This window comes from Mesocricetus auratus, unplaced genomic scaffold (assembly GCF_017639785.1).
Source record: "Mesocricetus auratus isolate SY011 unplaced genomic scaffold, BCM_Maur_2.0 Super-Scaffold_100007, whole genome shotgun sequence".
Lineage (NCBI taxonomy): Eukaryota > Metazoa > Chordata > Mammalia > Rodentia > Cricetidae > Mesocricetus > Mesocricetus auratus.
The window spans coordinates 12,304,563-12,332,511 of record NW_024429191.1 but is presented as its reverse complement, the minus strand read 5'-3'; the positions used below and the strand labels follow the sequence as shown (position 1 = coordinate 12,332,511).

Below are 27,949 nucleotides of genomic sequence, written 5' to 3'. Positions count from 1 at the left end.
CTCTGTGAAAAGGGTTTTGGTTGTTGGTGTCCTTGTGCCTTGTGGGCCCTGTCTATGCAAAGAGCTAGGAAATGCTTATGCATACATGTGAAGCGTGTGCCTGCATGTGTCCTTTCCCATATATTGAGGTGCTGTTCACACTCCTGCCTCCATTTCCAGTTAGCCATCTGTACCTGCACTTTCCTTCCCTGACACTGAGGCCTTGATCAACCCCCCTCCCCCCAATCTGTCTCCCTTCACTGCCCTCCTCGCCCAGAGTGGACTCTGATGCCCCATCCTCTACCATTTCTTGCTTGTATTAAGCAGCCACTAGCTAACTACAAACTCCTGGTTTTGAAACAGCAGTTTGGGTATTTCCAAACCATGAGGCTGTTTTTGCCCTTGGGGCCCGGCTGGTGACATGACCAGAGACAGGCTGGGTTGTAGCTCCCACAGGGCACTGCTACCATTTCTGCCTTCAGCTGAAAGGGACCTGTCAGATCTGCGCAACTCCTTTCTTTGTTATCCAGGGAAACTGAGGCCCAGCAATGGACAGGGATTTCCAAGACTGTCTCCCTGCCTGCGGCTTGTCTGTCTGATCATCTCAGGAGTCCCACATGGCTTCCACCCAGCTCAGGTGACCTTTTGAAGATAGGCTGCCCATGTCCTTCCGCCCTTCAACCCACAGAGTCATGTGCTGGGCTTGTGGGCCCTGTCTGTTTACAAATGCCTCTTTATGTTCCAATGTGCAGTTCCAAATTCAGGGTCCTTCTTGAAAACTCAGAACATCTGGCCACCCTGAGCCCCCACCTCCACTTGGCACCCCCATGGTGCTCCCTGACACACGCTTCTATAAACACGTGAGCTGGGAATGAAGCTCCATGGGCTACTGGTGCTCAACACCAAGAGGGATGACAAGGGCATGGTCCAAAGTTAAGGACCCTTATAAGTAGTGCTGCATTCACACCATCGCAGGTTGGAAGACTATTGACCACGTGAGTCAAAACCACCTACACTCCACTGGGTGTTTCCCTCCCTATTCTGCCACCTCCCCGTGAGTCCTCTGACAGCCCCACAACAACAGCACCCCACCTGGGAGGCCTTGGCCTGACACTGGGAGCTCCTCATGGGGTCTCTCTCACTCCCACTCCACTGTTCCCCAAAATAAAACACAGCACCCCGGTAACCCTGCCTGTGTCCTGTTCTTGGTCTTTGCTATCTTCATGCCCTGTGACAGTCTCCTCTGTGCAGACATCACCTCCTATAGAAGCCTCGCTGGGACCTAAGGGCCCTTCTTCATGCCCTGGTGTCTCTAGCCGACTGACCTGAACACTATGATAATAGTTCTCAACCCTCTTGATGCTGTGGCCCTTTAATACAGTTCCTCATGTTGTGGTGACCCCTGATCATAAAATCACTTCATTTCTACTTCATAATTGTGATTTTGCTACTGTTTTGAATTGTAATGTAAATATCTGATATGCGGGGTATCTGATATGCAACCCCCAGGTTGAGAACTGCTGTTCCATGATTTTTCCTGCCCAATCTTCTTTGTCTCTTATGACAAGCTGTATGCTTATAGGCCAGACTGACTAAGAGGGTTCAGCATGACATAGGGGCCTACTAGGTAGAGTGAGGGCTAATTAGAGGACCAGCAAACTCTAAGCACTTGCAGAATGCCAGGCATAGTTCTGAGAGATTTATATGCCTCCAGTCATTGGCCTTCCTGCATCTATGAAGTAGGTGAGGTCCAGAGAAGTGCCATGCCCATGATAATATATGGTGCTGGGTGATGGTTGAGCACAGGTTTACCCTCTCATTGACCTCTCCGCATCAAAGGCGTGTCACTGAGGAGTGAGGTGGGTGAGTTGTGTAGCCGTCCCAGCCGCTCGGTCACACCCCAGCCCTAACAGCTGAGCACAGAGCGGACAGCAGAGGAAGTGGCAGCCTTTAGCCTGGCATCCCACAGTTTTTCTCCCTTGAGGCCTTAGCAGATAGGTGGCTCATGTATAATTACCAGAGTTGGGTACCAGCTTTGACTCAGACGAAGCTTTAACAGGTGTGTTTGGTTGCCCAATCACCAAAGAGGAAAGGGGCTGTTCTGTGCCAGCCTCTCCCTGAGGTCGAGCTCCACCTTCTGGCTTGAGGACATGCGGATGAGAGTCCTGGTAACAGAGCTCTGTTAAGAGGAGACTGGCTGCCTGCTGCCTGTGGTCCAGGGAAAGAGAGGAAGTCTTGATGCAGCGGGGAGGGGCTTGGTCCTGCCTCAACTGCATATGCCATGTTTAGTTGGCTCCCTATGGGAGGCCTCACCCTCTCTGAGGAGAGGATGGTGGAGGGGAAGGGGGAGGAAGGAGAAACTGTGGATGGTGTGTAAAATGAATAAAAGAGAAAAGAAAAAAAAAGGAAACCAAGTACATGGAAGCCCCCCTCAGAAGGGGTTTCTTATACCCCCCAGTCACCTTGCAAGATTTAGCGGGAGTAGCCAGCCCTGCTTTTGTAGATGAGGAAAGTGAGGCCCCGAGAAGTAACGTTACAGGACAAGAAAGAGCATTTACCAAGGTTTAAACCAGAGAAGTCTGATCCCAGACTCCTAACCCTGAATCGACTAAGGGCAAGACGGTGCCCATTTGATTTCAGGGGTCCACGTTTCCCCATCAAATCCCAGGACTTCCCTGGCCCTGGTGACATGTGCAGAAAAGAAAAGCTAGGGAGGACAACCAGAGATGGGGCCATCCTTACCGCCAGCTGACCCTACCTTGTCCTGTAGGCAGGAGCATGAACCAGGACGGGTGGGTGGGGCCATCTCTGGGCTGCTGGTCCTGGGTTCTATAAGAAAGCAGGCTGAACAAGCCGCGAGGAGTAAGGCAGTAAGCAACACCCCTCCATGGCCTCTGCATCAGCTCCTGCCTCCAGGTTCCTGCCCTGTTTGAGTTCCTGCCCTGACTTCCTTTGTTGGCAAACAGGAGTATGGAAGTATAAGCTGAATAAACCCTTTATTCCCTGGCTTGTTTTTTTGTCTCATGGTGTTTTGCCACATCAGTTGATCCCTAAGACAGTAGGACTCTCTCAAGGTCTCTCAAAGGGTGTTGGATGAGACTCTTGGTAAGAGCTGTGGTTGCTGACCCAGGTGGCATGTCACCAGCACCCCCAGACTCTGCACATGTCTGATTCCTCTGTTTCCTCACCACAGGTTTGACATCTACAGGAAGGTACCCAAGGACCTCACGCAGCCGACGTACACTGGTGCCATTAGTGAGTAACTGACTTCCCACCGTTACCCCGGCCCTCTACCTGCTCCTCAGAGAGCCATACTTCTGCTCTGTGCAGAACTCTTCAGCAAGGAGGAAAGAAAGAAGGAAAGTCAGGTGGGAGAGAAGACACGCCCAGCATCCCACAGGCCACTCGCCTCTAGAAAGCATCTCTGTCCTTGCTATATAGCCTGGCAAGGTAGAACCATCCACTGTGTATCGAAGAATGCAGGAAAATATCAATGCAGTTAGGATCCCTGATCTCAAAATCTGAAGTTTTTTTTTATTTTTTTCCCTTTCCTTGTTACAGTGCTAGGGATTGATGCTCTACGACTAAGCTACGTCTCTTAGATCCAAACCTCTATGCCTAAATCCAGAACTCTGAGCCCTGACATGTACTGTTAGTGGAAAGCCCACCCTCCACCCCTACCTGCCCACCCCCGCCCTGTTGCTGGGTGGCACTGATTAGTGGTACTACCTCTAGGCTGCATGGATAAGTACACTTGAAACATGAATCACCTGTTCAGACTTGGACCCCATTCTCAAAATACCAGCTCTCCTAAAATCTAAATACAGGGCCAGGGAGACGGCTCAGCGGGTAAGAGCATGTGCTGTGTGAGCCTGATGGTCTAAGTTAGAGCCCCAGAACCCATGGTGGAAGGAGAGGGAGACACACCATCATCACCATCACCACCATCATCAAACAATAGTAGTAAATTAAATAAAAATAAAAAAAATAAGAACTGAAAAAAAAATCTAATGGAGCAGACCAGAGGTGGGAGGGAAGCTTGCTTTTATCTTCCTGCCTTTGAAATTATTTGAATTGTTAATAATTTCAGTCACTAAAAGAATTCACAAACTCACTGACTTGGTTCAATCGAAGGAACCAGGGTGTCTCAGACAAGAGGCCATTTGCAGCACCAGGCGGGGAGGTATAATCTGAGCCTAGCAGTTGTGTCAGCAGGGCAAGAGGGCCCAAGGACCAAAGCTGGAGCAAAAGACAAACAGTGACTGTTGGTTTGGAAGCCAAAAAATTAGAGGACAGGCCTTGGAGCCTGTTGTAAAGGAATTGGGGAGGGAAGACCAACCTGCTGAAGAATTCTGGTAACCCTTGTGAATACTCCTCCTCAAGTGTGGGTTGGATGTAGCAACTCGCTGCCAAGGAAGAGAGAGTAGAAATAAAACAGTAACTTTCCCATAGGGGAGCCTGGAGACGACAGCTCAGCTGCTGAGGGAGGTTGGCATCGCCGTGATTGGTCACGAGGACTTATGAATGCCTGAGTGATGTTCAGTCACCTTGCCACTGAGGGATCTTCCCCATTAAGCTACAACATGCTGAATGTGACAAAGCCTCGCTGTCCCAGACTGGAGGTCTTCTGCCACATACCAAAGCAGGACACTACCAGAGGGGCAAGGCCTTGAAAAGCTGAGGGAGGAGGGATGGACTACCACAGATTCTAGAAGGACTTAGGAGGAGTAAATGCGTGGCAGAGTCCAGGCTCTGTCCCCAGAACAGAAACAGCCTTCCTGGGAAAAGCCAGTGCAGCCTGAGTAAAGGCTATGGCAGAGCTAGGAGCACGGCAACGGCACGAGTTCCTCCACGCTGACGAAGTGTGACAGGGGCATCCAGGAGAAGCTGTGTGGGCACCGTCCTGGCTTTGCATCCATTACTGTTCCACAACTGAAAAGGTCCCCCAAAATAGTACTCAGAACAAATCAAAGTCACCACTGAGTAAGTGGCAACACTTCGGCTTCACGTCTCCAGTGCTCAGAGGGGAAGTGACTCATCCAAAATGTCACTGTTTACAGAAGGGACAGTCAAGATTAGGTCTTGAGTGCCCCCCGCCCCACATGCTTGGTATCGGACAGAGAATCTCACAACTGCCCCAGCCTTGCAGTATGAACAGAGGCCGGGTGATCAGCCTGGAGTCCACTCTCAGGTAGATTGGTGACCTTGGAGATCCCTACAGCTCCAGCTAGCTCTTTAGCCCTCCCTCTAGCTGGGTTTCTTAAAGCAGCATGTACCTTCTTTGTGGAGAAGAGAACACTGCCTGGGAGCTCGCAGGCCTTCCTGTCAGGAAAAGCTAGCTGGCTTCATCCTCCTATGTAGCATCTGTGTGTCCCTGGGCAAGTGGGTGGGGCACATGAGCCCTCAGTGCATAAGTGACTCCTCGTAGCCAACAGCTAACACAGGAATATGTCACCCAAGAAACCAGGTAGCTCGGTGCTTCCTTCCCCCCAGTAGAAAAAAGACTTGCTTAGACTATGAGAAATGAGGCTCCTGCTGCCACATAGCAGCTCAGCCTCCCTGCAGATTTCTCCAGTCTTGCCTTATCCAACCTGTTGGGCAATTGGGTATGTACCCTGTACCCCTGTCCTGCACACTAGGGCCAGCTGTGCCCTCCCCCCCATGTCTCTGTTACTGAACACCGGATACACCTTTCCCACCTCCATCAACAGCTCTGCCTTCTATCCAGCCATCTCCTGTGTCCCTGCTGGCTGGCCTGTGGCACTGAGGGTAGCCAGCCTGATTATAGCCTATTGCCATACAGATATCCTTGCCAAGTCTTGGAATCTTCTGTGGCCATTCCTGTGAGGTAGCTCTCCAGGGTAAAGGAGCACCGAGTCAAGGGGATGTACATTTTCAACTGTTTAGAAAGTTCTGCCTGGCAGCTCTCAGGAACGTGGTATGATGAGCATTTCACCACACGAGGGGAAGGTCTGAGACATGGGAAGCCAGCCCCTAGCTACCATTTAGTGCACAAATATTTATTAAGCTGGACCTAGGGCCAGGCCCTGTGCCAAGTGCTGGGACAGTGCTGATGAATGGGCTTCGGTCCTCGTCCTTGAGGCTCATACAGCCGAGCCTGGCAGGCCAGCTCAGGCCTGCACCATTGCATTACGCTGTGGGACGACTGCTATTAATAGCTGAAGGAGACAGCAAAATTCTGGGGCTTGAACGTCAGCCTTTGGATTTTGCCTCCTCCCTTACCCGGCTATGTGACCTTGGACAGACTCCTTGACTTTCTTGCAGGCTGTAAGGTCTCAGGTCTTGCCCCCTTCAACTTGGCAGCACCCGGCTTCTTACTAGCAAGCATCTCCTGGGGTTACATTCCTACTGCCCAGGGCCTGAGTCAGTTTTAGAAGTCTGGAGTCAGAGAGCCTCCAAGCCTTGCCCAAACATGGATTGAAAGCCCTCATCCAGCCTTTGTGATCTGAAGGCCTTGGTTGGAATACTTGCTACCTGCTTTCATGGTTTCTAACTGTGCCTTCTCTGAGCCAACACCGTGTTGGGCACTGAGGTTACAGTGGTACCCAGACCTCACCTCTGGCTCCCCAGTCTGAGACAGGATTTAGGTGCACTTACACAGTGAAGTACATGGGTCCTGTCTACCTGCTGGGTTAACCAGGCTTTGGACCAAGTCTTGAGTAAGTCTTGGGGTGTATCCGCAGGCATGGAGCAGGGAGGGCAGCTAGAGGACCAACATTCATCCTAAAATGAGCAATGACCTTCGGAAACCCTCCTTGTGTCATATAGTGCAGCATCCACTTGGGCTGGTGTGGACAAAATGATGCCTGGGTGGCACTGGACAGAAGGGCACAGCTGCAGGATGCTGTGCCTGCTGGCAGGGTCTTTCCCAAGAGGCAGTAACCACCATTGTAGGGCAGAGAGACCAGGAGCCAGGACCTGGATCAGTAGCTGAGCCACTCTGGGGACTCATTCCACAGCTGGAAAGGATATTTGAACTTAATCTCCATGCAAAACAAGGCCACTGTGTGAGCTGGGACCTGTTTACAGATTGCTGAGTGTTTGAAGCATGGCAGAAAGAGGGTATTGGCTTAAGTGAACAGGGGCTCAAAGTACACATATCTGCATTAGGTACGTCTGCATCTATGTATGTGGATATATACTTTTTGTTTTGCTTCTGAGAGACTGTCCTGGCTAGCCTGGAACTTGCTGTGTAGTCTAGGCCAGCCTTGAAATTTGGGCAGTCCTTCTCACCTGAGTTCTTCTGCTCCTGAATGCTGGGCTTTTAGATGTGTGTCACCAGGCCTGCCAACATATACGTGTGTGTGTGTGTGTGTGTGTGTGTGTGTGTGTGTGTATGTGTTATATAATACATATAACATAATTTATTGGTGTGATGTTTATGTATATTAACATTTTTAATGTGCTTGTGTGCCTAGTTATAACTTTTTTTCTTGTTTATAATATGTACATATTCCCTATTTTACCCCAAAGTAAGGCCTTTAAATGTCATACCCCATACAGCTTCTTCGAAGTGGGGCAGATGTTCAAAGTATTCCAGTCCCCGTCTCTGTGTTCCTTCTTTCCCTTGAAGACCAAGTTCTCAGAGTCTTTCTGGATGCCTTGACCGTAGAGGATAAGGGGACCCAGTCCCTTCTCCCTCAGCCTGCATTTTTACACCAGAGCTCCCATCAGGCTGGTGCCATGGTGTCATGATGGAGTGGTTTGTTAATGCATCATCATGGGCATGTAATAAGTGCTCAGTAAACACTGGTCCTTCCTGAAGACAGATAGGAAGTTAGGTAGGTGGCAAACACACAGATGGACATGGACAGAGTTGCGTCTCTACTGTGACATGCCGATTTGTGTCCCAGCAGTCCTGCTGTAATTTCAAAGTAACATAAATAGAAATGGCCAATTCCAGTCTATGGCACACCTCAGCTCAGCCTGGCAGCTTCTCTGGTGTGTTAGCTGCCCCTCTGGTGACTGCTGGTTGACAGGTGCGGTGACCCACTACCCCTGACTAGCATCAGGGCAGGGCTGTGCATATCAGTAACCTGGGAAGCGAGCCCAAACCGCCATATGGCTTCTGCTGATTCCGCCCTCACCGTTATCACATCGAACAATGCCCAGGTGGGCACTGGCTGTAGACAGAGGGACAGACAGTGGCAGGCTGTGGGACAGGGGCCATGTGTTTCACAGAAGCCAGGAATCCAGATAGTCACACGGTATCTCCCAGATGTTCACTGTGGACAGAGTCCCTCGTGGTGCACCAGCATACAAAGAGATCTTTAGGAGCCTAGCAGAGTCTGTTGCCTGTGTTCTGAGGCCCACCCTGACCTCAGAGTCAGGTCAATGGCGACTTTCTGGGGGACTTATACTGAGGCCACAAGTTAAAAGGGGACACACTTAAGTCATGAGTAAGAGGGGGCTTTGATGGTCTCTGGGAAGGTATCCTCACCCTGTGTGCATGCCGGGACCTCTAAGCAGTTTTCCGCCCCTGTGGTGGGAGGGGCATGGAGGACTGGCCTCCTACCTGGAGCATCCTGCACCCTTAACGCTGACTCCGTGTTTCCACAGTCTCCATCTGCTGCTGCCTCTTCATCCTCTTCCTCTTCCTGTCAGAGCTCACCGGATTCATCACCACAGAAGTGTAAGTTGTTTTTCCCTGGGGCAACTGGCTTTCTGGGGTCCAGACGAGAAGAGGGTGGAATCTGGAAAAGGGATGGAAGCCTTGCAACTGGCTTGCTTCTATTTCCAAGTATGTGACAGCATAAAAGGGCTAGAGCTTGGAGTACGAGTGAGCGTCACCTTGTCAGAGCCCTCTGTCCCCCTTTGGACCCCGGGGTTCCCAGGTCCACAGACTGAACAATCACACACACACACACACACACCATCACCACCACCACCACCACCATCATCACCATCACCACTGGTCCCGGGTTTGGCCAGTGGGTTTTCCGTGAGTCCTTTGGTGTTGTAGCAGGAAGCGCTCAGGGGCCCAGGTGGCTTCCTAACAGAGGGTGAGGTGCCCCTCTCATTTCTCAGGCTCACTCTCAGGAGTCAGCCTGGGTTTCCTGGCAACTGGCACCAGTCACCCACCCCTGATTCCAGAATTAGCTGTCCCCCACAGCCCGGTAACCCTCCTGCCTTGGGCCTTGGCCTCAGGCTTCAAAGCCTCTTTGTCACTGTGTTTACAATTTGTGGAATTGTCATGGGGCTGGGCCCTTACACCCCCTTCTCCTGCCTAGCCTTGGAATTTTCTTTTTCTACTTATGGAATGTCTTAGTTTCCTTTGCTTTCTTCTCAGCCACAAGACAATAGGAAGCTAAAAACAGGCGTCATGGCTTCAGCTGGCTGTTGCTATCTTTGCTCCCAAGTAGCCCCCATCTTATGAGAGAAACTGAGGTTGTGAGGGGTAGAGGTGCTTGCCCACAATGGCAGAGTGTGGTGGCTCCTGAGCCCTGGAGAAGCTTGGCCCACTCCTCTTAGCTCACGTCTGGAGGGAGCTTCCCGCCTGCCACTGGTGTAGGAACATCTTCCTCCCTGTCACTTTGACCCTGTTTTTAACCTGGGGAGCTTCTGGGGCCTGTGGAAAGAGCATCAGGTGAGGCATTAGGAGACACAGAACCAGGATGCTGCTTTGCTGTGTGACCCCGGGAAAGTTACTGAACCTCTCTGAGTCGAATGTGTGAGAGTAGATCAAACTCAAACTTCACTTCCAACTTTGGAAAAGCTTTGCTTTTCATGACAGGAGGCCATGTAGAGGTCAGAGCAGGGTTTGTGTCCCACAGTCACTGACAGGTGGCTGTGACCATGAGAAGCATGTTACCGTGTTTCCCGGGGATTAGTCTTGTCACAAGCTAGAGGTGGGAGCCGGAGACCATGAAGCACTGGAATACACTGACAATGTGCTGGGTAGGCATCTTCTGGCCTCTGGAGGCTGTGCTCTCCTCTGGGATGGAGGCCACTCTCCAGGGTGGTGTGTTCTAAGTAGGTGACAGCAGCAAGGTGCAGGTGCGCAGGCAGGCAGCTTCAGCGTTGGGAACAGAAGCAGCAGCCGGTGCTAAGGCCCTGAGGCAGGAATTGCTTGGGGTCTGTGAAGAATAGAGAGACGGGCTTGACTGTCGCAGAGTGGGCAAGCAGGGATGTAAAGGCCAGGGTAGGTTGGGCCACAGTCCTGTAATTGCTTCGTTAACAGTGTTTCCGCTTTGACTGTGGTCTCCGAAAGCTCTCTCCTGCTGGATGTGGACACAGGCAGACCAACTAGACTGTAGTTGTTCCCCCAGTTTTCCTTCAGTTTGTTTCTGGGACCCTCACCACAGAAGCCCAACATTTCAGTCCTTTCTGTCTCATTTACATAAAATCTACATATCATTTACATAAAAGCTACCCATAATCGTCTTGTGTATAGCTTTTTGTTCTTTCCTTAATGATTTGTTTGTTTTTATTTTATATGTATGAGTGTTTGCATGTATGTCTGTCTGTGTACTATGTGCATGCATAGTTTCCCCCAAGGCTAGAAGAAAGCATTGGATAGATCTCTTAGGACTGGGGTTACAGAGGGTGTGAGCCACCATGGAATGCTGGCCACTGAACCTGGGTCCTTTGCTAGAGCAGGCAACGCTCTTAACAACTGAGCCATCTCTCCAGCCCCTTGCTTTTGTTTTTGTTTTGTTTTCTGGGATGGAGGTCTTACTATGTGGCCCAGAGCTTCCTCCTGAATCCTGAGATCACAGTGGTATAGTCTTCCCACCTACTTTAAGCTGTCTTCATGTTGCTAGATTATATAATAAAATGTAAATGCTATAAACCGTTGCTAAACCATAAGTGAGTTGTGGGAGGTGCTCTGAGGAAACAGTGGTGTGGGGTGGAGCTAGTTAGTGAGGAGCGGGTGGGGATAGGACAGTTAGATGGGTGGACCCGGTGTTTTAGGAAGACGGAGCAAGGTGACCTGGCTAAAGGATACTTAACCCAAGGCCTATGAACTCTGCCATCAGTCAGACCCTGTCTCTTGGTGGATTTGTGTACCCTGTAACACTTGAGGAAGCTTTAGTCAGCTCAGCCCAGTGAGGGCGTGCCTGTGGCACTGAGGTATGGCCACATACAAGTGACTCTTGATGTCAGAGCTTGGGCCTGCGAAAGCTGTGTAGCAGGCCGGGCTGCTCAAGCAGGCCCTGACGGTGGACTTTGCCTACTGTTTACCTAGGGCAGGGCTGTTAGTGGCAGAGCACAGTGTGTTCCCTATGCCCTCTCCTCCCCTCCCCTGCTCAGGGACTTCCTCTTCCTGCCTCCTGGATGCTGTGGTCCCATGAGGAAGGAAGAGGGCCAAGAAGGCTTGAACCTGGCCCATTGACTGCTCCCTGCTACCTCCCTCCCTGTCCTTCCTCACCAGGGTCCAGGCAAGCCCAAGACTTCACACAGCAGCCTACAAATGGTTGTGTTGTTCACGCTGAGCTCTTTTCTTTAACAGAAGCAACTTGGCCCAGAAAGCATAGGATAGGGAAAACTGAAGGAGAATTCATCCTGGCCCAGGAAGCATAGGACGGGGAGAAACTGAAGGAGAGTTCATTCTCTTTTGGGGCGGCTACTGGTCCTGTCTGGTGGCTTTGTGACAGACCACACACAGTGGGTCAGCGGATTCCTCTTGCCATGACAATGTATATAACCTACGGAAATGAGGTCACCGCTGACTGGGTCAGCACTGCAGCCCTGGCCTGTGTTTGACAGTATGGTGAGATGCTCATTCTGCCCCGCTGAGTGAGAGACGGGAGGTTTGATGGGTGCTTGGCTCCTGACCTGGGCTTTGGCCAGAGTGTTGACCAGAATGAAAAAAAAGGTGTCTCCTGGGATATTCAGAGGTTCAATGTATCCAGGGGCATACCCACCTCTCAGAAAGTGGCTAGCCCTTGATTGCCAAGTCCTAAAGACATTAATAGTTACTCACTTGGTAGGGTTTATGATTTTTTAAAAAATGTAGCTGCTCAGACCCTCCACCAGTTGTTTCTAACATAATATACCTTATGGTGCTTTCTAGGTATTGTAAGTAGCCACATGCTAGGCTCATATGCCCAGGTCAGTGTCTTGCAATGGTTGCCTCAAAATTTGTCACAATACACCCTTGAGTTTCTGGGGGAAACTGAGGCACCAAACAGCTAAAAACCCATAAAGTTAGTAAAAGGGGAGAAACAGAGTCTTAAGTCATGTGGACATCCACAGTCCGAGCACCCCATCATCTCACCCATCTCTGCAGGGCATGTTCTAGAGCCTTGGCTTTTTTGGTCAGAATTACTGATGATTAGAGCTGATGCCTCAGTGGGCAGAATTCTGCATGTACTTATGCAGAACTCAGAAGCCAGGTTGGGTCCACTCAACAGACTTGTCCCCTGACCTCCCTGTGTGTACACACACACACACATCATACACACACACAGTAGTGATACCAAATTAAGTTTAAAACCTATTGACCAGAAGACTGGCTCAGGGCTCTCCTGTAGAGTTAAGATAGCAAGCTGGAAGAGGCCACTCAGGAAGTAGGAGCTCAGAAGTTACCTTGAGCTGGGTCCTGACATGTCCCTCTACTGAGCCAAAATTGGGGAGACTAGGAGCTTAGCCAAAGGAAGAGTGGGGGCTCCTTCCTACCTGACACCCCTGAACTGAGTCTTGATTGTGGCCAGGACTGGTGGAACTAAGATGTTACATTGTAGAGCATCCAGGCCTCGTCCTTAGCAGTGGGAGGCTCGAAGGCTCCTGGGCTCAGCATGGCAGATTCATTGTTCAGAAAGATCACCCCTGAAAAGTGGGTTTGGAGAGGAGAGAACTTGAGCGGCGGGCCCTGGTAAGGAGTAGGCGGCTGGCTGTGGAGGGCATCTATCTGTTAGGCAGTCATTTTCCTTTCACTACGGAAGTCGGGGTTTAAAAGCCAAGGGTCTGCGGCTTACCGGTCACCCTCCCTCCTGCTCTCACCCTACCTTTTACAGCAGCTTCCCCACTGCATGGAAGTTTCCATTTGATCAGATTGTTAGGCATGGAGGCCAGCAACCTTGGGCAGGAATCCGAACTATTCAAGTGCTCTTCTAAAAGCAAATAAAATTGTTTTCCATAGATGTCATCAGACTCCCCACCTCAGCCTAGAATCTCAAGGCCTTCGCCTGCATTCCACCTACATCCCCCCCACCAATACCTCCCAACCCTTTCATCCTCTGTCCGTACAAGGCCAATTCTCACCCACCTCCTCCCCATGCATTCAGGCCATGCAGTGCTGCTGGCTGGTGTCTCCCACCTGGAATGTGCCCCCACCCCTCCTCCAGCACACACCCTTCCTCTTCCCGGGACTCCTGAGAACCTCCACCCACATTCTCCTGTGCACCCCCAAGTTTGTGTTCATTCCACAGAACTCACCCAAGAGTCCTATCCTGGTGTGTGTGTGGGGGGGTCTCAGTCATCATTGCTTCCTCCAGTGTGAGAGGAGGAGGTAACAGGGAGGTTTGTAGAGCAGAAAGCCTTTGGACCTAAGGGCCTCCTTGTTCTATAGTTCCTGAGGCCCTAGGGTGGCCATCTGAAGATTATCAGAAAAGACAGCGACACCTGCATCACCCATCTCCCTGGGGGATGTCCTGCTTTCCAGGGATCCCTGTCCTCTCCATACTGACGGTGTAACACAATGGAAAATGCAGGACACTGCCTTGGTAGCATCCTCCTCTGCCTCCTGCAGCCTGTGTGAACTCAGCCAGTCATTTGTGCTCCTTACTGAAGACACAGTAATCCTGTCCAGCACTGGCTTGTTGTGTTACAGGGATGCCACATGCAAAAACCCACTGTTGTCCCCAGTGTGGCCTGGAGCTCAGGGCTGGGGCATCTCCCAGCGTTTTTCATGGGGCAGAATATACTGGGCTGTGCTACGTCTCTAACATGCATAATGCATTTGACCTTCACCACAACATCTTGCAATGGAGACCATCATTGTCCCTGTTATTTTAGCTCATTAAATGTTGGTATTAACAATAAAGATAATGGCTAGAGACTGAGCATCCAGTCTATAGTAAGACTGTGCTCAACACTCCCTTGTTCTCATCGGCCACCTTAGCAATCTCATTGTTGATATATCAGAACATTAAGGGTTGCTGGGACCCTAGAGAGTGTGGTGTTCTCATGTCACCTCTGCACCTCCTCCATCTACTTTAGGCCCACTCCCCCCTCCAGATGACTTACCTTAGCCCACAGTGCGTGCTGTGCACATAGTTGTGGCACTTATGTATAATCTAAGGAACAAGGACAGAAGTCGTGTGTGTCCCATACAGACTCAGTTTCTGTTTCTGAGATTTTTTTTATCTTCAACTAGTTGAACCCAAGGATAGAAATCCTATAAAAATGGAGAATCAAGTATTGTGAAAGACCCAGCTTATTTCTAGGGAAACTGAGGCTGTTGAAGATCAAGCCATTGTCCAAGGTCAATCAGCCCTGAGGTACTGCAGCCAGGAGGTCAACCTTGGCAGCTTGCGCACTCCTTGGCATTGTGTTTTCTCTGCCAAGCAGAGCCTGTGGTCAGCCCTGGAGAGAAAATGAGACATGTGCTTGTTCTGTCTGTCTGTCTGTCTATCATCTATCTGTCTGTTATCTATCATCTATCCTGCTATCTATCTACCATCTATGCGTTATCTATCATCTATCCATCTACCTATCCATCCATCCATCCATCCATCCATCCATCCATCCATCCATCCATCTATCTATCTATCTATCTATCTATCTATCTATCTATCTATCTATCATCAATTTATCTCCTGGCCTGAGCAGCCTGAAGCTTCAGCCTGACCTTCAGTAGCCCTAAGAGCTGTTGAGAATCCTTGCTCATTTCCTTTCTCCTTCTCCTCCCTTCTTCCACCTCCTTCCCTCATTGGTTTCTTTTTGTTGAAGCATGTATGACTTCCAGCAGATGCACAAGTCCAAAAGTTGAGGTCACCCTCCTAGCCATCATCTTAGTTGAGCCATGATAGATTTCTGCCATCTAGAAAGCTCCTGTGCACCCCGCCTACTACCATTCTTGAGACCTCTATTGTCATAGTTTCCCTATTTTAAACTTCACCTGGGACTGCTCCAGTTTTTCTGATGAAGAAACGGGGTTTGAGAGATGAAGCACCTGCCCCAGGTACCTCAGCTTCTAAGTGGCAGAGGCAGGAGGATAGCCCACAGGCTGTCAGGCCAATAAGTCCCTAAACTGTAGTGTGCCCACCGAATGTTTCTTTTCTCCGAGGTGAGCTAATTTGTGGCAGCCTCTTAAAACCAGCTCAACCCCATCCAGTGGAGCCAGTCAGCCTTGGCAACCCTGCAAGGTGGCTGTGGGTGAGGCTGCACCTGGGGTGGCAGGAAGCTAGCCGGCCTGGAACATTTGCCTTGGACACAGAAGGCAGCCTTGCTGACCTCATCAGTAGGCGGTGCGGTGACTGAACCATATACAGCCAGGGGGAGTAGCCAGCTCTGGCCTTACATAACCACCAGCCCAGATTGCCACAGGCCATGCATTTGTCCTCCCTCAGGCACCTTGGCCCCTTGTGCTGTGTGGCCCTTCAGCCCTGGCAGCTGCCCGCTCCAGTTCTTCTGGCTAGGAGACAGGGATCCCTGCCTGGGAGAAGCCTCCCTGGGGCAATGAGCTCACCTGAGCCACACCTGGGATTTGCCTAACTCTGCTGAGGTCATCTCCCAGGATTGCCAGGGAATGACCTCACCCCGTAATCCCTGAGCAACGCACAAAGGTCCAGGTCTTACCGGGTGGGAAAGGTGAGCGCTTGTGGAGGAGTCTCTCGGGAAGGGAAGCTTTCTCTCGCCTGAGCCACTGTTCAGGTAATCACACAGCAATGTCCTTACTAGACTGACAGTCCTTTGGAACTGAGGCCGTGGGAGAAACAGGTGCTGAAGAGTCAAGGAAGAAAAGCTCTGGCAGAAATGGATCCTCCTCTGACTGACTCTCACATGGCCTGCTTGCTCCTTGCCCACTGGCTCTGCACAGTACTTGCTAGAGCTCTGAGCACTGCTTGGATAAGCCTCCGAGACCCTCTCCACATCCCGCGCCCTGTCCTTGGCCCTAGACCCTGCGGAGAAGGAGAGGACGCTGGGTAGCCCTGGGAAACTTGGGCATGAGGTAGACCTCAGCTGAGAGCCCAGCCCAGTCGCTCTGCTGTGTGCTCTTGGGATGGAACACACCTCCTCTGAGCCCTGGTTTCCTGGTTTTAAAATGGGACATATAGGACGGCATGAATGTATATACTGACTTCCTTGACTAGGGGGTGTGAGGATTCAGGCATTATGCTGGCCTGCCCGTCACCTGGCAGAATGCACTCAGGCAGCACTCTGGTCAGCCCAGGTGCAAAGGACCCCTTTAAAAGAAAGACCTCTGCCCACTTACTCTCTCTTTCCATTCTTTGCCTGCTCCAGTCTTTCCCGCTCTCTTTCCACTCTCTCTTTTCCCTCTCTCTTTCCTGCTGTTTCCCTGGGGCAGGCAGGACTTTTCCTATCTCCCTCTCCTCTCCTCCTCTCCTCTCCTCTCCTCCTCCCCTCCCCTCCCCTCCCCTCTCCTCTCCTCTCCTCTTCTCTCTGTGTGTCTCTTTACCTTTCCTCTCTTTCCTTGCCCCTTCCCTCCCCTTTCTATTAAAACTTCTCACTTAAGCTCTGTCTGCCTGGCATGTTTGTCCCCCTGCCTTGGTCAACCTCACCTACCATGGGATCCACCAAGGTCCCCCATGCAAGGCCCCCCCTCATGCTTTATTGTACCAGGGGGGTACCCCTCTCCACTTTTGCCCAGCAAAATGAGCTGGGTGTTCAGTGTCTGGCTGTGTCCCTGAGCCACAGTTCTTGTAAATTAAACATGGGCTGTATCACATTCAATTAGTAGAAACAAAATTCACTTGCTGGGCCCGGTCTGTTCTTTCCCATCGAGATGGCTGGTCATTCATAGGGCTCCTTGGGAGTCCTCCTCCAGGACAAACTGTCCCAAGAGATCTAACTATGTAGGTTATTTCAAATGTTTGTTTTATGACTTTTTTAAAAAAGAATTTTTATCATTTTAAAGTGTGTGTGTATATGTGCATGCAAATTTGTACATATGGGTATGTGCATGTGAGGGCAGGTGCTTATAGATGCCAGAAGAGGGCACTAGTTCCCCTTGAGCATTGTGAGCTGCCTAACATGGTTGCTGGGAACCAAACTTGGGTCCCTGGAGTGCTGTTAGCCACTGAGCCACCTCTTCAGTCCTATTTTATTTTAATTGACAAAATGGGGTACAAGGTGACATTTTGATACACTGCCAAATTATCAGTTTATCTAGTTAGTACGTCCATCACCTTAAACATTTATGCCTTTTGTGAGAGAACCCTTTAAAATCTCTTCTCACCAGGAGGTGGAGGAGCACACCTTTAATCACAGCACTAGAGGGACAGAGGCAGGCAGGTCTCTGAGTTCGGGGCCAGCCAGTCTGCAGAACTTCCAGGGTAGCCAGGGCTACACAGAGAAGCCCTGCCTCAAAAGAAGAAAAAAACAAACAAAAAGTCACAATGTGTTGTTGCTGTAGTCACCGTGCCTGTGCCATATAGCAGCGGGACTCCTGTCATCTGTAACTTCCTGTCTGTTGACCAGCATCCCTGGCCCCCAACCATGAGTGTTTGGCATAGTTCAATCGACCTTCTTCTGTACTTACCAGTTTAGCAGCCTTTGAGGCCAGGCCTAGAGATGGGGTTTCCCCTCACCATGTGGAACTATCTGGGCAGCTAGCCTGTCTCCCTCCTCACTGCTTCCCTGGCTTAGTGAGGAAGGAAGGAACTGGAAGCATCCATTTACATTCCTCCCTTGGCCCATCCCCATGTATGCCCATCAGCACGCTCTGCCTGCTCCCAGCAGCCATGGTTTCTGGACCACTGTAATCACCCACTGTATGGTCTCCTTGGTACATGGTGGCTCCCCCAGGCCTCAAGCCTGCTGAGACACAAGCTTGACCTTGTGACTGTGCTCAGTGTCAAGTCAGCTGCTCGAGCTGTCACAATACCACACCTCGGCTCTCACACTGCATCTGTCATGACCCCCTTTCAGCCCCTCTGTCAGCCCAGTCCCTCTCTGCTTCGGGCCTTGGCACATGCTGTAGGGCTCCCCTCCCCGTGCTAAGACCACACCTTCTCGTCATCTTAAAGACCGACATGCCTCCTTGTGGCAGTTAGGAGGTGAGCGAGGTCTGATTCTGCCTGTGAGCCTGATGAATGCAGAGACTGTGTGACTTGACACCATTTCTGGAACCTGGCAGGCAGTAGATGCCCCCCAAACTGTTGAATGAATGTGTGTTGCTACTGTCCCTGGCAGCGACGTGGTGTAACTGTCTAGGGCCACCTGCCCTGTAACTCTGGCAATGGAATGATGATCTCATCATTCACCCCTGCAGTCTATGGATGTGCTACCCTATATGCCACAGCGAACATGACAGACGTGGTCACAGGAAGGATCTTGAGATGGGAACAACTAGGTTGGCCAGCCGGGCCCGATAAAACCCACAGGGGTCCTGTATGAGGGTGGAAGAGGCGGAGAGGCGAGGAAGAACTGTGCAATTACGTGGTCAACTGTGCTTAAGCCTTTAGCTTTGTGACACTTGATTACACCTCAGAATTCAGTACAGCCCTCTGGTCTGGGGGAGACTGGACTTCATCCCTGAAACTTTATAACGAGGGCTCCCGAAGAACAGGCAGCAGGCGCTGTGTACCTGTTGGTGTCAGGCCCTGGGCCGTGGTGACACCCTATTTCTCTCTTTACGGTTCAGCCACCTCATCAGACATGGGCAGTGTTGTTCCCATTCCATAGATGGCTTTATTGAGGGAACTGTAGAAAGTGCTGGAGCCAGGATCTAAACTAGAATCTGGCCACATGTTCTTCCTGGACCCTTCCTCTTCTTAAGTCACTGCTCTCTTTCCTGGTGAAGCCGTGTGGGAGGGTGGATGTGAGCCTGGAGCCCTACCTCCCGGGACCTGGGCATGTGCATGCTGTTGTACCCACATGGGTATCTGGGTCATTGAGCACTGACCACCAAGTGAGGTGGCAGGATCAGTGTTTCCATCTCAGTCCGGGCTTCTGTGCTTGTCTGTCCCTCAGGGTGAACGAGCTCTACGTCGATGACCCAGACAAGGACAGCGGAGGCAAAATTGACGTCAGTCTCAACATCAGTTTACCCAATTTGCACTGTGAATGTGAGTATTCCAAATAGCCTTCTGTTTCAGCCAGCCACCCTGTGGGTGATCTGTGTGCAGACGTGGTGAGCCATCTGGGATGAGCTAAATGCATGCCACCAGCTGCAAATCACACATGGCTGATGACAGCCCCCACCTATTTTTTTTTAGATGAATATAATTAAGCATATACTTGGAGGTTTTCTGGAATCAAAGACTTCTCATATACCTCTGTAGAGTGACTACATTGGTGCAGGTGGCACAGGGCAGTGGAGTCTCTGGTTTATTAACCCTAAGATCCTGAGCAAGTGCCTTATGGAGAGAGGAAACAATAAGAGACAGAGGAATGGGACCAGACCAGGCAAAAGGATGAGCCCAGGTGTGTGTGCATTGAGGCATGGTTTGAGGCTCGCATCCGGCATGCCCTGGAGTGTGGTAGCACCATAAATCTGCCTCATCTGTTAGCAGCGTGCCAGGGCTGTTATTATCCCTATCAGTAGCTGATGGCCACAGGATGGTTCCTGTGGAAGTCACATGACCTCTCGAGCAGTTAAAGTGAGATGCCAGTGGACCTCAAGCCCCAGCATGCACAGCCCGCAGCTACAGAAGCCCTTGGGACACTGTCAGTGAGAGGGTTCCCTGGCATCTTCCTTTCTAACTTCAGATCTCTTCTGTTTATTGTTTTAATCAAGACAGAATTATTTCTATAAAACAAAATACAGTGGAAGTCAGATTTGGAGGCAGCCCCCACCTCCTTTTCCAGACAAACCTTGGTCATCTCAGTTTCCCCTTTCGCACCAGGGGTTCCCATGAGATGGTACCTAGCCGGACTGGTGGGTTATCTTCTCTGCAATGACGGTTCTAGCCAACCCTCAGCCCCACCGGGTCCATAGTCTGATACTCGGCCTCCTCCCACCCCTCCCTTCCGATCACAGGACATGGCTCAGGAGTACAGCCCGCAAGGACAGAACACTGGGTGGACCCAGACAGAGACAGGGAGACATTCAGCTCTGTTCCTGCTTTGGGTGAGAGTGACATCACAGCTTTGAGCCCACATTGGGCCCAGGGCCAGGGAACCTGTTGAAATAGGTCACTTTTATTTATTTTTATGTTTTCATTTTTTTTCCCCTCTTCTTAGGAAAATAACTTATCTGGCAGCCTCTCTTTCAGGAGCTGGCTGTATCTGTGAAGAGGGAAATTCTTAGTCAGGCCAGAGGAATAGAGGAGCAGAACAAGGACTGCAGGGATGTAGCTCTAGGTTCAGTCCCCGATCCAGACAGCGTGACTTCGGACAGGACAGGCGATCCTGGCTGCTGGCTGGGCCAGTCCTTGTACTCTGCGTCCCATGGGTTCCGCCAGCTCTGCGGGGCTATGACTTGAACCCACCAGAGCTCAGCACAGTGGCTTTTCTTTCAAAGACCTTCAGGGCAGGGTGTAGCCCAGTGGTGTGCCCAGTGTGCTCGGGATCTCGGGTTCCGGTACCACTCACACACACAAAAAGACTTTGTTATACACAGAAATGCACATTCATCTTTGTATCTCTGGAAAACACAGAGAAACAGAGGAAATCATCCATAATTCCACCAGCTGACGGCAGGGTCTGTGGACATTCTGACATCATTCTGTCCCCTTGGCTTCCCTCCTGTGCATTTCTGAACATGGCTGAGGTCATATTACAGTATCATCTCATATCCTGCTTTCAAAAAAAATATTCTTAGCCTGTGGCCAAGGGGGTAGAGAGAGCACTTGCCTGGCATGTTAAGGCCCTGGGTTCCATTCCCAGCACTGGTAAATGCATCATGACCATGACACTACTGTTCATTATACAGCTAATACAGGAATTATTTCCAAGGAACACCTTTAAAATACAGAATTGTAGCTCAGTGGTTAAGTGCATACTTAGAATTTTGGTACAGAGGGAAATATAGATACATTTTTTTAAGAACACAAAAATACTCCTTTTGTGTTCCTTTTTGTTGCCCCCTAAGCAGCCTGTGATGACTGTGGAGGCCTGTTTTCCCTCTCAGTGTGTATGTCTATACACATAGTCACTCTGTGTGTGCAGTTTCACACCCATAGACTCAACAGCCACGGGACAAAAGCATTCAGAGAAAAAAATGCATTGCATTTGACCTGAAAATGGGCAGATTTTCTTCCCCTCATTACTTCCTAGACAATATAGCAGGGGGGTCTCTGTGTTATCGTTTTGTTAGTGTAAAATGCCAGAGACCACCAACATAGGAAGAGAAATGTGTGTGGGGGCCAGGTGTTGCACATCTTAGTCTGTGATTGGCAGTCACATTGTCCTATAGTGTGATGAGAACATGGGGTGGGCAGATCTGTTCCCCTCAAATCAAAGAAGCAAACGAGAGAGGACAAAGGGTAGTGATTTCACTGTCCCCTTCAGGGGTATAGCCTAGTAACAATAAGGATGTCCCACTAGGCCCCACACTTAAAGGTTTACCACCTTCTGGAAGCACCAGAGGCTGCAGTCCAAGCCTCTATCCTATGGGCCTTTGTAAGGAACTGGTCCAAAGGATGGCAGCTACTTACAAGGCATTTGCATTGTACTGGGCTTTGTGAGTGATCCAGAGGGTGCCAGGTCTGGAATACAAATACCCCTCCATTTTACAGGGGGAACTTAGCATCCCAAGACTTGGGTACCTGAGGATGCACATGTACTAGGATATGTATCCCTTTCTGTGTTCTTCTCAGATAGCTAGAACGCTACATGTTGTAGAACTTTTGTGAAGTTTACACACACACACACACACACACACACACACACACACACACACAGAGAGAGAGAGAGAGAGAGAGAGAGAGAGAGAGAGAGAGAGAGAGAGAGAGAGAGAATGCTTTTTTAAAGTTACTTACACCATTAGAGAAATAATAACCAGCTATTTTCCTGCCAAGGCCTGTTCTGAATTAGAACTGTGTTCTGGACACTGCCTGGGGATAAGCTCAAAGCAAGACACTCTGACACCTGTGCAGGCTCTGTTGCTTCTCAGTTGTGAGCTCTTTGTGCCTCAGTTTCCCCTGATGTTGGCTGGATAGTTATAACATCATCTTCCCCACAGGGAATGTTCAGGTCCCGTGTTCTTACATACAACTCTTTAGCAATGTGCTTAGCACATAGCAAGTGCTGTTGTGAGTCTCCTGGTCTCCACAGCCAGCCTGTGATAACTGAGTCACAGGAAGGTTGGGTAGCCTGCCTTCCAGGGACCCAGGACCAGCCTCTCCATGCATGCCAGGTAGTGTGTTCTCTACCTGTTGCTTCTCATCGCAGATGAGACCCAATCCACCAGCCATCATCATTTTGACAGGCACTTGGGTGGCTTCTAATTGTCACAGCTTCCATCAAGGCTGACTGGGGTGGCCTTTTGCACATGTCCAAGCATGAGTGTCTGTGCAAGCTGGCTTCAAGTGGAACTATTGAGTCAGGCAGGGATTGCTTGCATTTCTTTAGCTTTCTCATTACAGACCAGTGGCATCATCTGTGATGGCCATGTCACGTGCCTTTCCACACTGGCTGGCACATACTTCCCCTACACCCACTGAGGAACTCGGCTGTTCCCATTTTCCCTCTGTGCCTGGTTGTCGTTAAAATAGCTTACTTAAAAAGATCTATTCTTTCTCTGTGTCAAGCTTCCTCTGGTGTGCCTGCCAAGAAGCTTGCTGCATTCCCAAGGTGGATAAGAGCCTCTCCCTGTGCACCCTGGAACCATGTCAGCGAACACAGTAGAGCAACCTGCTCATGGTTACAGGGCAGAATAGCTGAGCCACAGCGGGGCTACAGAGTGATGTTGGAATCAAGACTGTCACTGGGACCATAGGTCTCCCATGTGTGGACTAAACCTCATAAAAGGGCCTGTGCTCCCATGATGTCATTCTGGTGCTTAGGCAGGTGCATGGGACTTGGTGCTGAGTAAGGGTAGGTGTGAATGAAAGAGAGAGAGAGAGAGAGAAACAAATGAATGCCTGGACCTGTTCACCCAGTGCTGTAACTTTGTGGAGGAGCAGGTGCAGGGGGGAATGTTTAGGACACTGCTCCCTCTGAGCCAAGCAGCCACTTTCTCCTCTGCTGGCTCTTTCTGTGTAGCCTTGGGTTAGCCGGGTACTGTATACGTGGAGGGCTGAATCAAGCTTCTGTAGAAGTGGGCCGGTTCCCACTCTCTGCGTGTGTCTGTGACTGATCTCTTTGACCTCCACAGTGGTCGGGCTTGACATCCAAGATGAGATGGGTAGACATGAAGTGGGCCACATCGACAACTCCATGAAGATCCCACTGAACAATGGAGCAGGCTGCCGCTTTGAAGGCCAATTCAGCATCAACAAGGTATGGAGACACCGCCTGGGCCCTTTTCCTGCTCCCTACCCGCTCGACCCCCCACAAAAGCCCTAGCAAGTTGAGAATCAGCACGTGACTACCTGGTAATTCTCTCTGAAACTGGGTAGACTTTGGACTCCCTGGGATTTCAGGCCCCCAGTGGTGGGATCAGAAAGGTTGCACCTCGCTGGAGAAGCAAGAATGCCTGCCTTCAAGTCTCAGTTCCTCCTCCTCTCCAAGCAAGCAGTGGCCCACAGGCCACCTGAGGTTATAGCTGTAATGGTAATAATGCCATAGTGGCTTCACCCATGTCACCAAGCTCATGTTGGGTTTCATTCCAGGTTTGTAATGTGCCAGAGACAGACAAAGGCTCTGGGAACACAGTGAACAGATGAGAGAGGTTCTGAGGCAGGTGGCGATAGACAGCCAGGACGTGTCCCTCACTGCCTTCCATCTGTGGTCAGCCCAGTAGATAGTCTGCTCTTTGGGCTATCTGGGGTTAGCAGGGGGTCAAGAGCTGAAGTGGAAGAGGACAGAGTCAGCAGGACTTAGCTGTGAATTGGGGGTGGCACGTAATGCACCCATGGACCCAAACACCCTGCCGAGTGCCTGCTTCCACAGCTCTTTCGCATCTGAGGAAGCTTGGGAAAGAGGGGCTCTGTGAGAGGGACTGGCAATCAGCTCTTCAATTCTGCTAAGGTTGATTCTCAGCAGGTATCTTCGGGGAAATATTAAGCCAGAATTTGGAGACGTGCATCTGGGGTTGAAGGAGAGAGTTTTGGGCAACAGGCCTTCCGGTAGAAGTCAGCAATGAACAGTGATGTGGGAAGTCATAGGTTTAGGTTGGGGACACTCTGAATGGGCACCTGCAGCAGCATTGCCTTGGGAGTGTCAGGGAGGCAGAACCATAGGCTTTCCCTCCAGCCTCCTGAAGCCCAAGATTCCAGCCGTCAAACTCTAAGGATCCCAAGGTCTTCCACGCAGAGGGTGTAAAGCCTTGTTATAAACCCGAGGGCCACTAAAACCTGAAAGAGTTCAGATGTATCTGCAGACACCCCAAAGGATATAGTCTAAGTTTCATCTCTCCTTTTTCTAAGCTAATTTAGCATTTCCCACAGCCGTTAATACAATCCAAAAACCCAAGGCAGTGTTAGTTATACCTGTGACTTTGTTACCTGAAGCTGCTGCTACTCATACTCCATTACAGGTGTGAAGAATTTCAAGATACTGTACACACATTGTCACTTAGAGAATGACAGCAGTAAACCCTGGGGGGAAAAAACTGCATCCCTTTGATAATATAGTCAGATAATAAAGTGAGTGCTGTGGTAGGGAATGGGTGATCTCCCTCTGGGGGGCTGTAGGGGTGTCTGCTGGTGACAGTTGAAGATTACCAGGCACATGTGTACACGTACTCACTTCCCAGTTGTGAGATGTGGTCACCTCCATTTGAACACACACACTCCTGATGACTCAGGTGTCACAGCACCTGCCTTTTGGCAGACATGTCCTCTGCTCCTTTGGGTGGGCTGGGTTGTGGATCCCAGCTGGCTCTGGATGAACCAGAACTTGCCCTCTCAAGTGGGACCAACCAACTTGTGTTTAAAAAGCTTGACTCTGGTGTCCTGGCTAAGGGTTCTGAGTGTTACAGTGTATCCAAACTCTGGTTCCCTCATCTGTAAGGAGGGGGGGTTGTTAATATCTACCTCATAATGATCAAATCAAACATACGAAGTGCTTCATGATGTGGTGACTGGACAAGCATGGGCGCCCTTTCCTCCCCTGCCTTGTAACCCATCCGTAGGCTGTTGCTTGCCCTTGTCAGCCTGTGCTTGACGTCACTGGCGTAAGTGCATTTGCACACTGCATGTAGACAGCAGACATGCCAGGAACTAGGCCTCTCTGGGCCAGAGGAGAACATGGTGGCTAGGGCACCTGAGAAAGGGCTATTCAGCCCTTGTTCTGTGACCACTGTCCAATGGATTCTTGTTGGCCTTTAACCAGAGCCTAGGAGTCCAGTAGCATTTAAGGGACTGCAGCTAGGTCTGAACCCAGGCACTCTGGGCTCTGCCTGTGGCTACTGCTTTTAACATCTGTATTATACACACTGTGACCAGAGCGACCATGTTCTTGAGGCACAGCCTGGATCACTATTCATCCAGCCCTTTGGAGAATGTAGACTCCTGACCACACCTACTCTCCCTTTCTGGGGTCTTGTGTCTCTGGAGCTGTCATTAAGACAGCCAGTGTAAGCCCAGAAGTGATGGTAAACACCTTTAAATTAACCCCAGCACTCAGGAAGCAGAGGCAGATCTTGAGTTTGAGGCCAGCCTGGTCTACAGAGCGAGCTCGAGGACAACCAGGGACTATGTTCCAGGGCTATGCAGAGAAACCCTGTCTGGAAACCTCCTCTTCCCCAAAAATGAAATAAATAAAAGATAGCCAGTGTGACAGCCCGCTGTGAGAGCGGCTGCCCCTCCCTGATCTCTCATCATTACACTTGTCCTTTACGGCCCCTTTATAGACATGGCCCTTTATCACCCATCAGGAAGCAGACCGACGGTCAGATGCCAGAGTTTACCTGCAGGTGCCCTGGCAGCACCCAGCAGCTCAGACTGAGTCTGCCCGGTAGCCCTGCTAATCATGGCTGCCCCTGGAAGGAAGGCAGAGGGAAGGGGCCCGGCTCCAGCTATGTATTTTTAAAATCCATCTGAGACACTGACGTAGGTGCCTAAGTCACAGGTTCTAAAAGCATCGTCTTCTGTTTCTTCAGCTCAGCGTGTGCTTGTATGACTCAGACCCCTGTGATGGATTTGGTGTGTTGTGGAGTGGGTTACTGAGTCACAGCCTTGAAGGGCTGGCAGCGGGTGGCAGATACCCAGGAGTCAGTTTTCTCCACTCTCTTAGCTCTGGGGACAGAGACTCCCAAACCCAAGGCTGTCTGTGCCTATGGCCTGGCCCACTGCTCAGGAAACCTGACAGTACACTGTCTGTCTCAGGAATTCTGATAGTATCATGTAAATGGCTTTTTTCCCCCTCTTTCCTGGTGCTGGAATGGATCCCAAGGCCATGTGTATATGAGGCAAGGTGTTCTTCCTGACGTAGGTACCTAGCTACATCTCTACGGAGCTAAACCCAGCCCTGTGCAGGTTTTGTAATGGAAATAAACCCAGGTATTACTTACACTGTGAAAGGAAGCGTGAAATTGCTTTCAAAAGCAATGGCTTTTCCTCACACCCTGTTGCCTGCCCCTTCTCTTGAGTACTAAAGTCTGTTCATCCCACGTACCTGTGCACTTCAGTCATTCTTCTGATGGGAAAACTGAGGCACAGAGTGACAACTGGGCATGAGCCCAAAGGGTGGAGAACCACTTCTGTTAGGTCCCTGAGGCAGGCTATGCTCTGCACTGTCACTCCTGTGCCACCCCCGAACCCTGGGCTGCGCACTTCAGCTATGGCTCATAGGATATATGAGCTTCAGCTACTGCTGAAGACAGGCTGTCCCAGCTGGAGGCCTGAAACAGGGCGCTGACAAAAGCTTCCTGAGGAAACAGTCACATGCCAGGCTGTAGCCATGTTCCTCGCTCCAGAGCAGTTGGACCGAGAAAGACCCTGGGTTTTCAGTGTGGCAGTTGGGACTTTAGCCAAATGGCCTCACCTCCCTGCTTTTGCTGCCTGCAACTTTACTCCTCTTTGACCCCATTCTGTTCAGGGACTTCCTATCTCTCGGGCATACCTTCTTGCTTGTGCTATCTCTGTGCTAAGGCCTCAGGAAAAACCCGAGAAATGCAGGCTTTATGGCCTCTGCACAAGGGAATTCCTCCCTCCCCATCGAAAGCCCTCCCCAAACATACCCGAAACAGAGCTGAGGGCCCTCCTCAGTCTGAGCGTGGGGCTAAGGGAGGTGGGGAAGCTAATAGGCAAGCATTCCAGGAAGAAGTGGCCAGCACAAAGGCTCCAGGTGGGACTGTGCAGGACACTGTTCCCAGTGCCATCAGGAGGTGACAGTGGTGTTGATGAGGCGTGGAGAGTAAGACTGAGTGTGTGACCAGCGACCAGTATGTATCGCAGGAGCCTTCGGGCTCTGTGGGGTCACTCCGTTTTTCCTTTTCCGTAGCGAAATGCTAAGGCAATGGTGGATAAAGAAAAGCTATCTATCAGCCCTAGAGGCTGGTAGTTGAGGGTCAGGTGCCCATCAGTTGTCCTCTGATGAGGTCCTCTAGGTGGATGATACCACAGTGGCGGATGCATGACCAAAAGGATTCTAAGGAAGATGCCACGGTGGGACAGACAGCCGGAGAGCACAGGCCAGCCTTGCCCTTTCAAAAACTAGCCTAGGCCCCACGAGAACCACATCAGTCCCTTCTGAGATCAGTGTCCCTTAGCTGCCTAAGGGACACCACCGCAACTAAGCCCCCACATCACAGAGGTCCTGCCTCTAAGCT

General features: G+C 50.7%; 1 protein-coding gene and 1 long non-coding RNA gene across 2 annotated transcripts in view; one reads left to right on the top strand and one right to left on the bottom strand.

The window, feature by feature from the left end:
- The window catches only part of Ergic1 (endoplasmic reticulum-golgi intermediate compartment 1), a 100,899-nt gene that overhangs the window by 48,246 nt on the left and 24,704 nt on the right, over positions 1-27,949 (top strand). The window contains exons 2-5 of the mRNA XM_040748420.1: positions 3,173-3,234; positions 8,560-8,632; positions 19,102-19,196; positions 23,390-23,514. Coding sequence (XP_040604354.1) covers positions 3,173-3,234; positions 8,560-8,632; positions 19,102-19,196; positions 23,390-23,514 — 355 coding nt within the window. The remainder of the gene's footprint in view (positions 1-3,172; positions 3,235-8,559; positions 8,633-19,101; positions 19,197-23,389; positions 23,515-27,949) is intronic.
- On the bottom strand, positions 5,868-13,097 carry LOC121141281. The gene is made up of 4 exons (XR_005878148.1): positions 12,951-13,097; positions 12,622-12,771; positions 9,812-10,076; positions 5,868-8,693 (listed from the first exon to the last, which is right to left on the bottom strand). It is a non-coding gene; the product is annotated as an uncharacterized LOC121141281 (long non-coding RNA).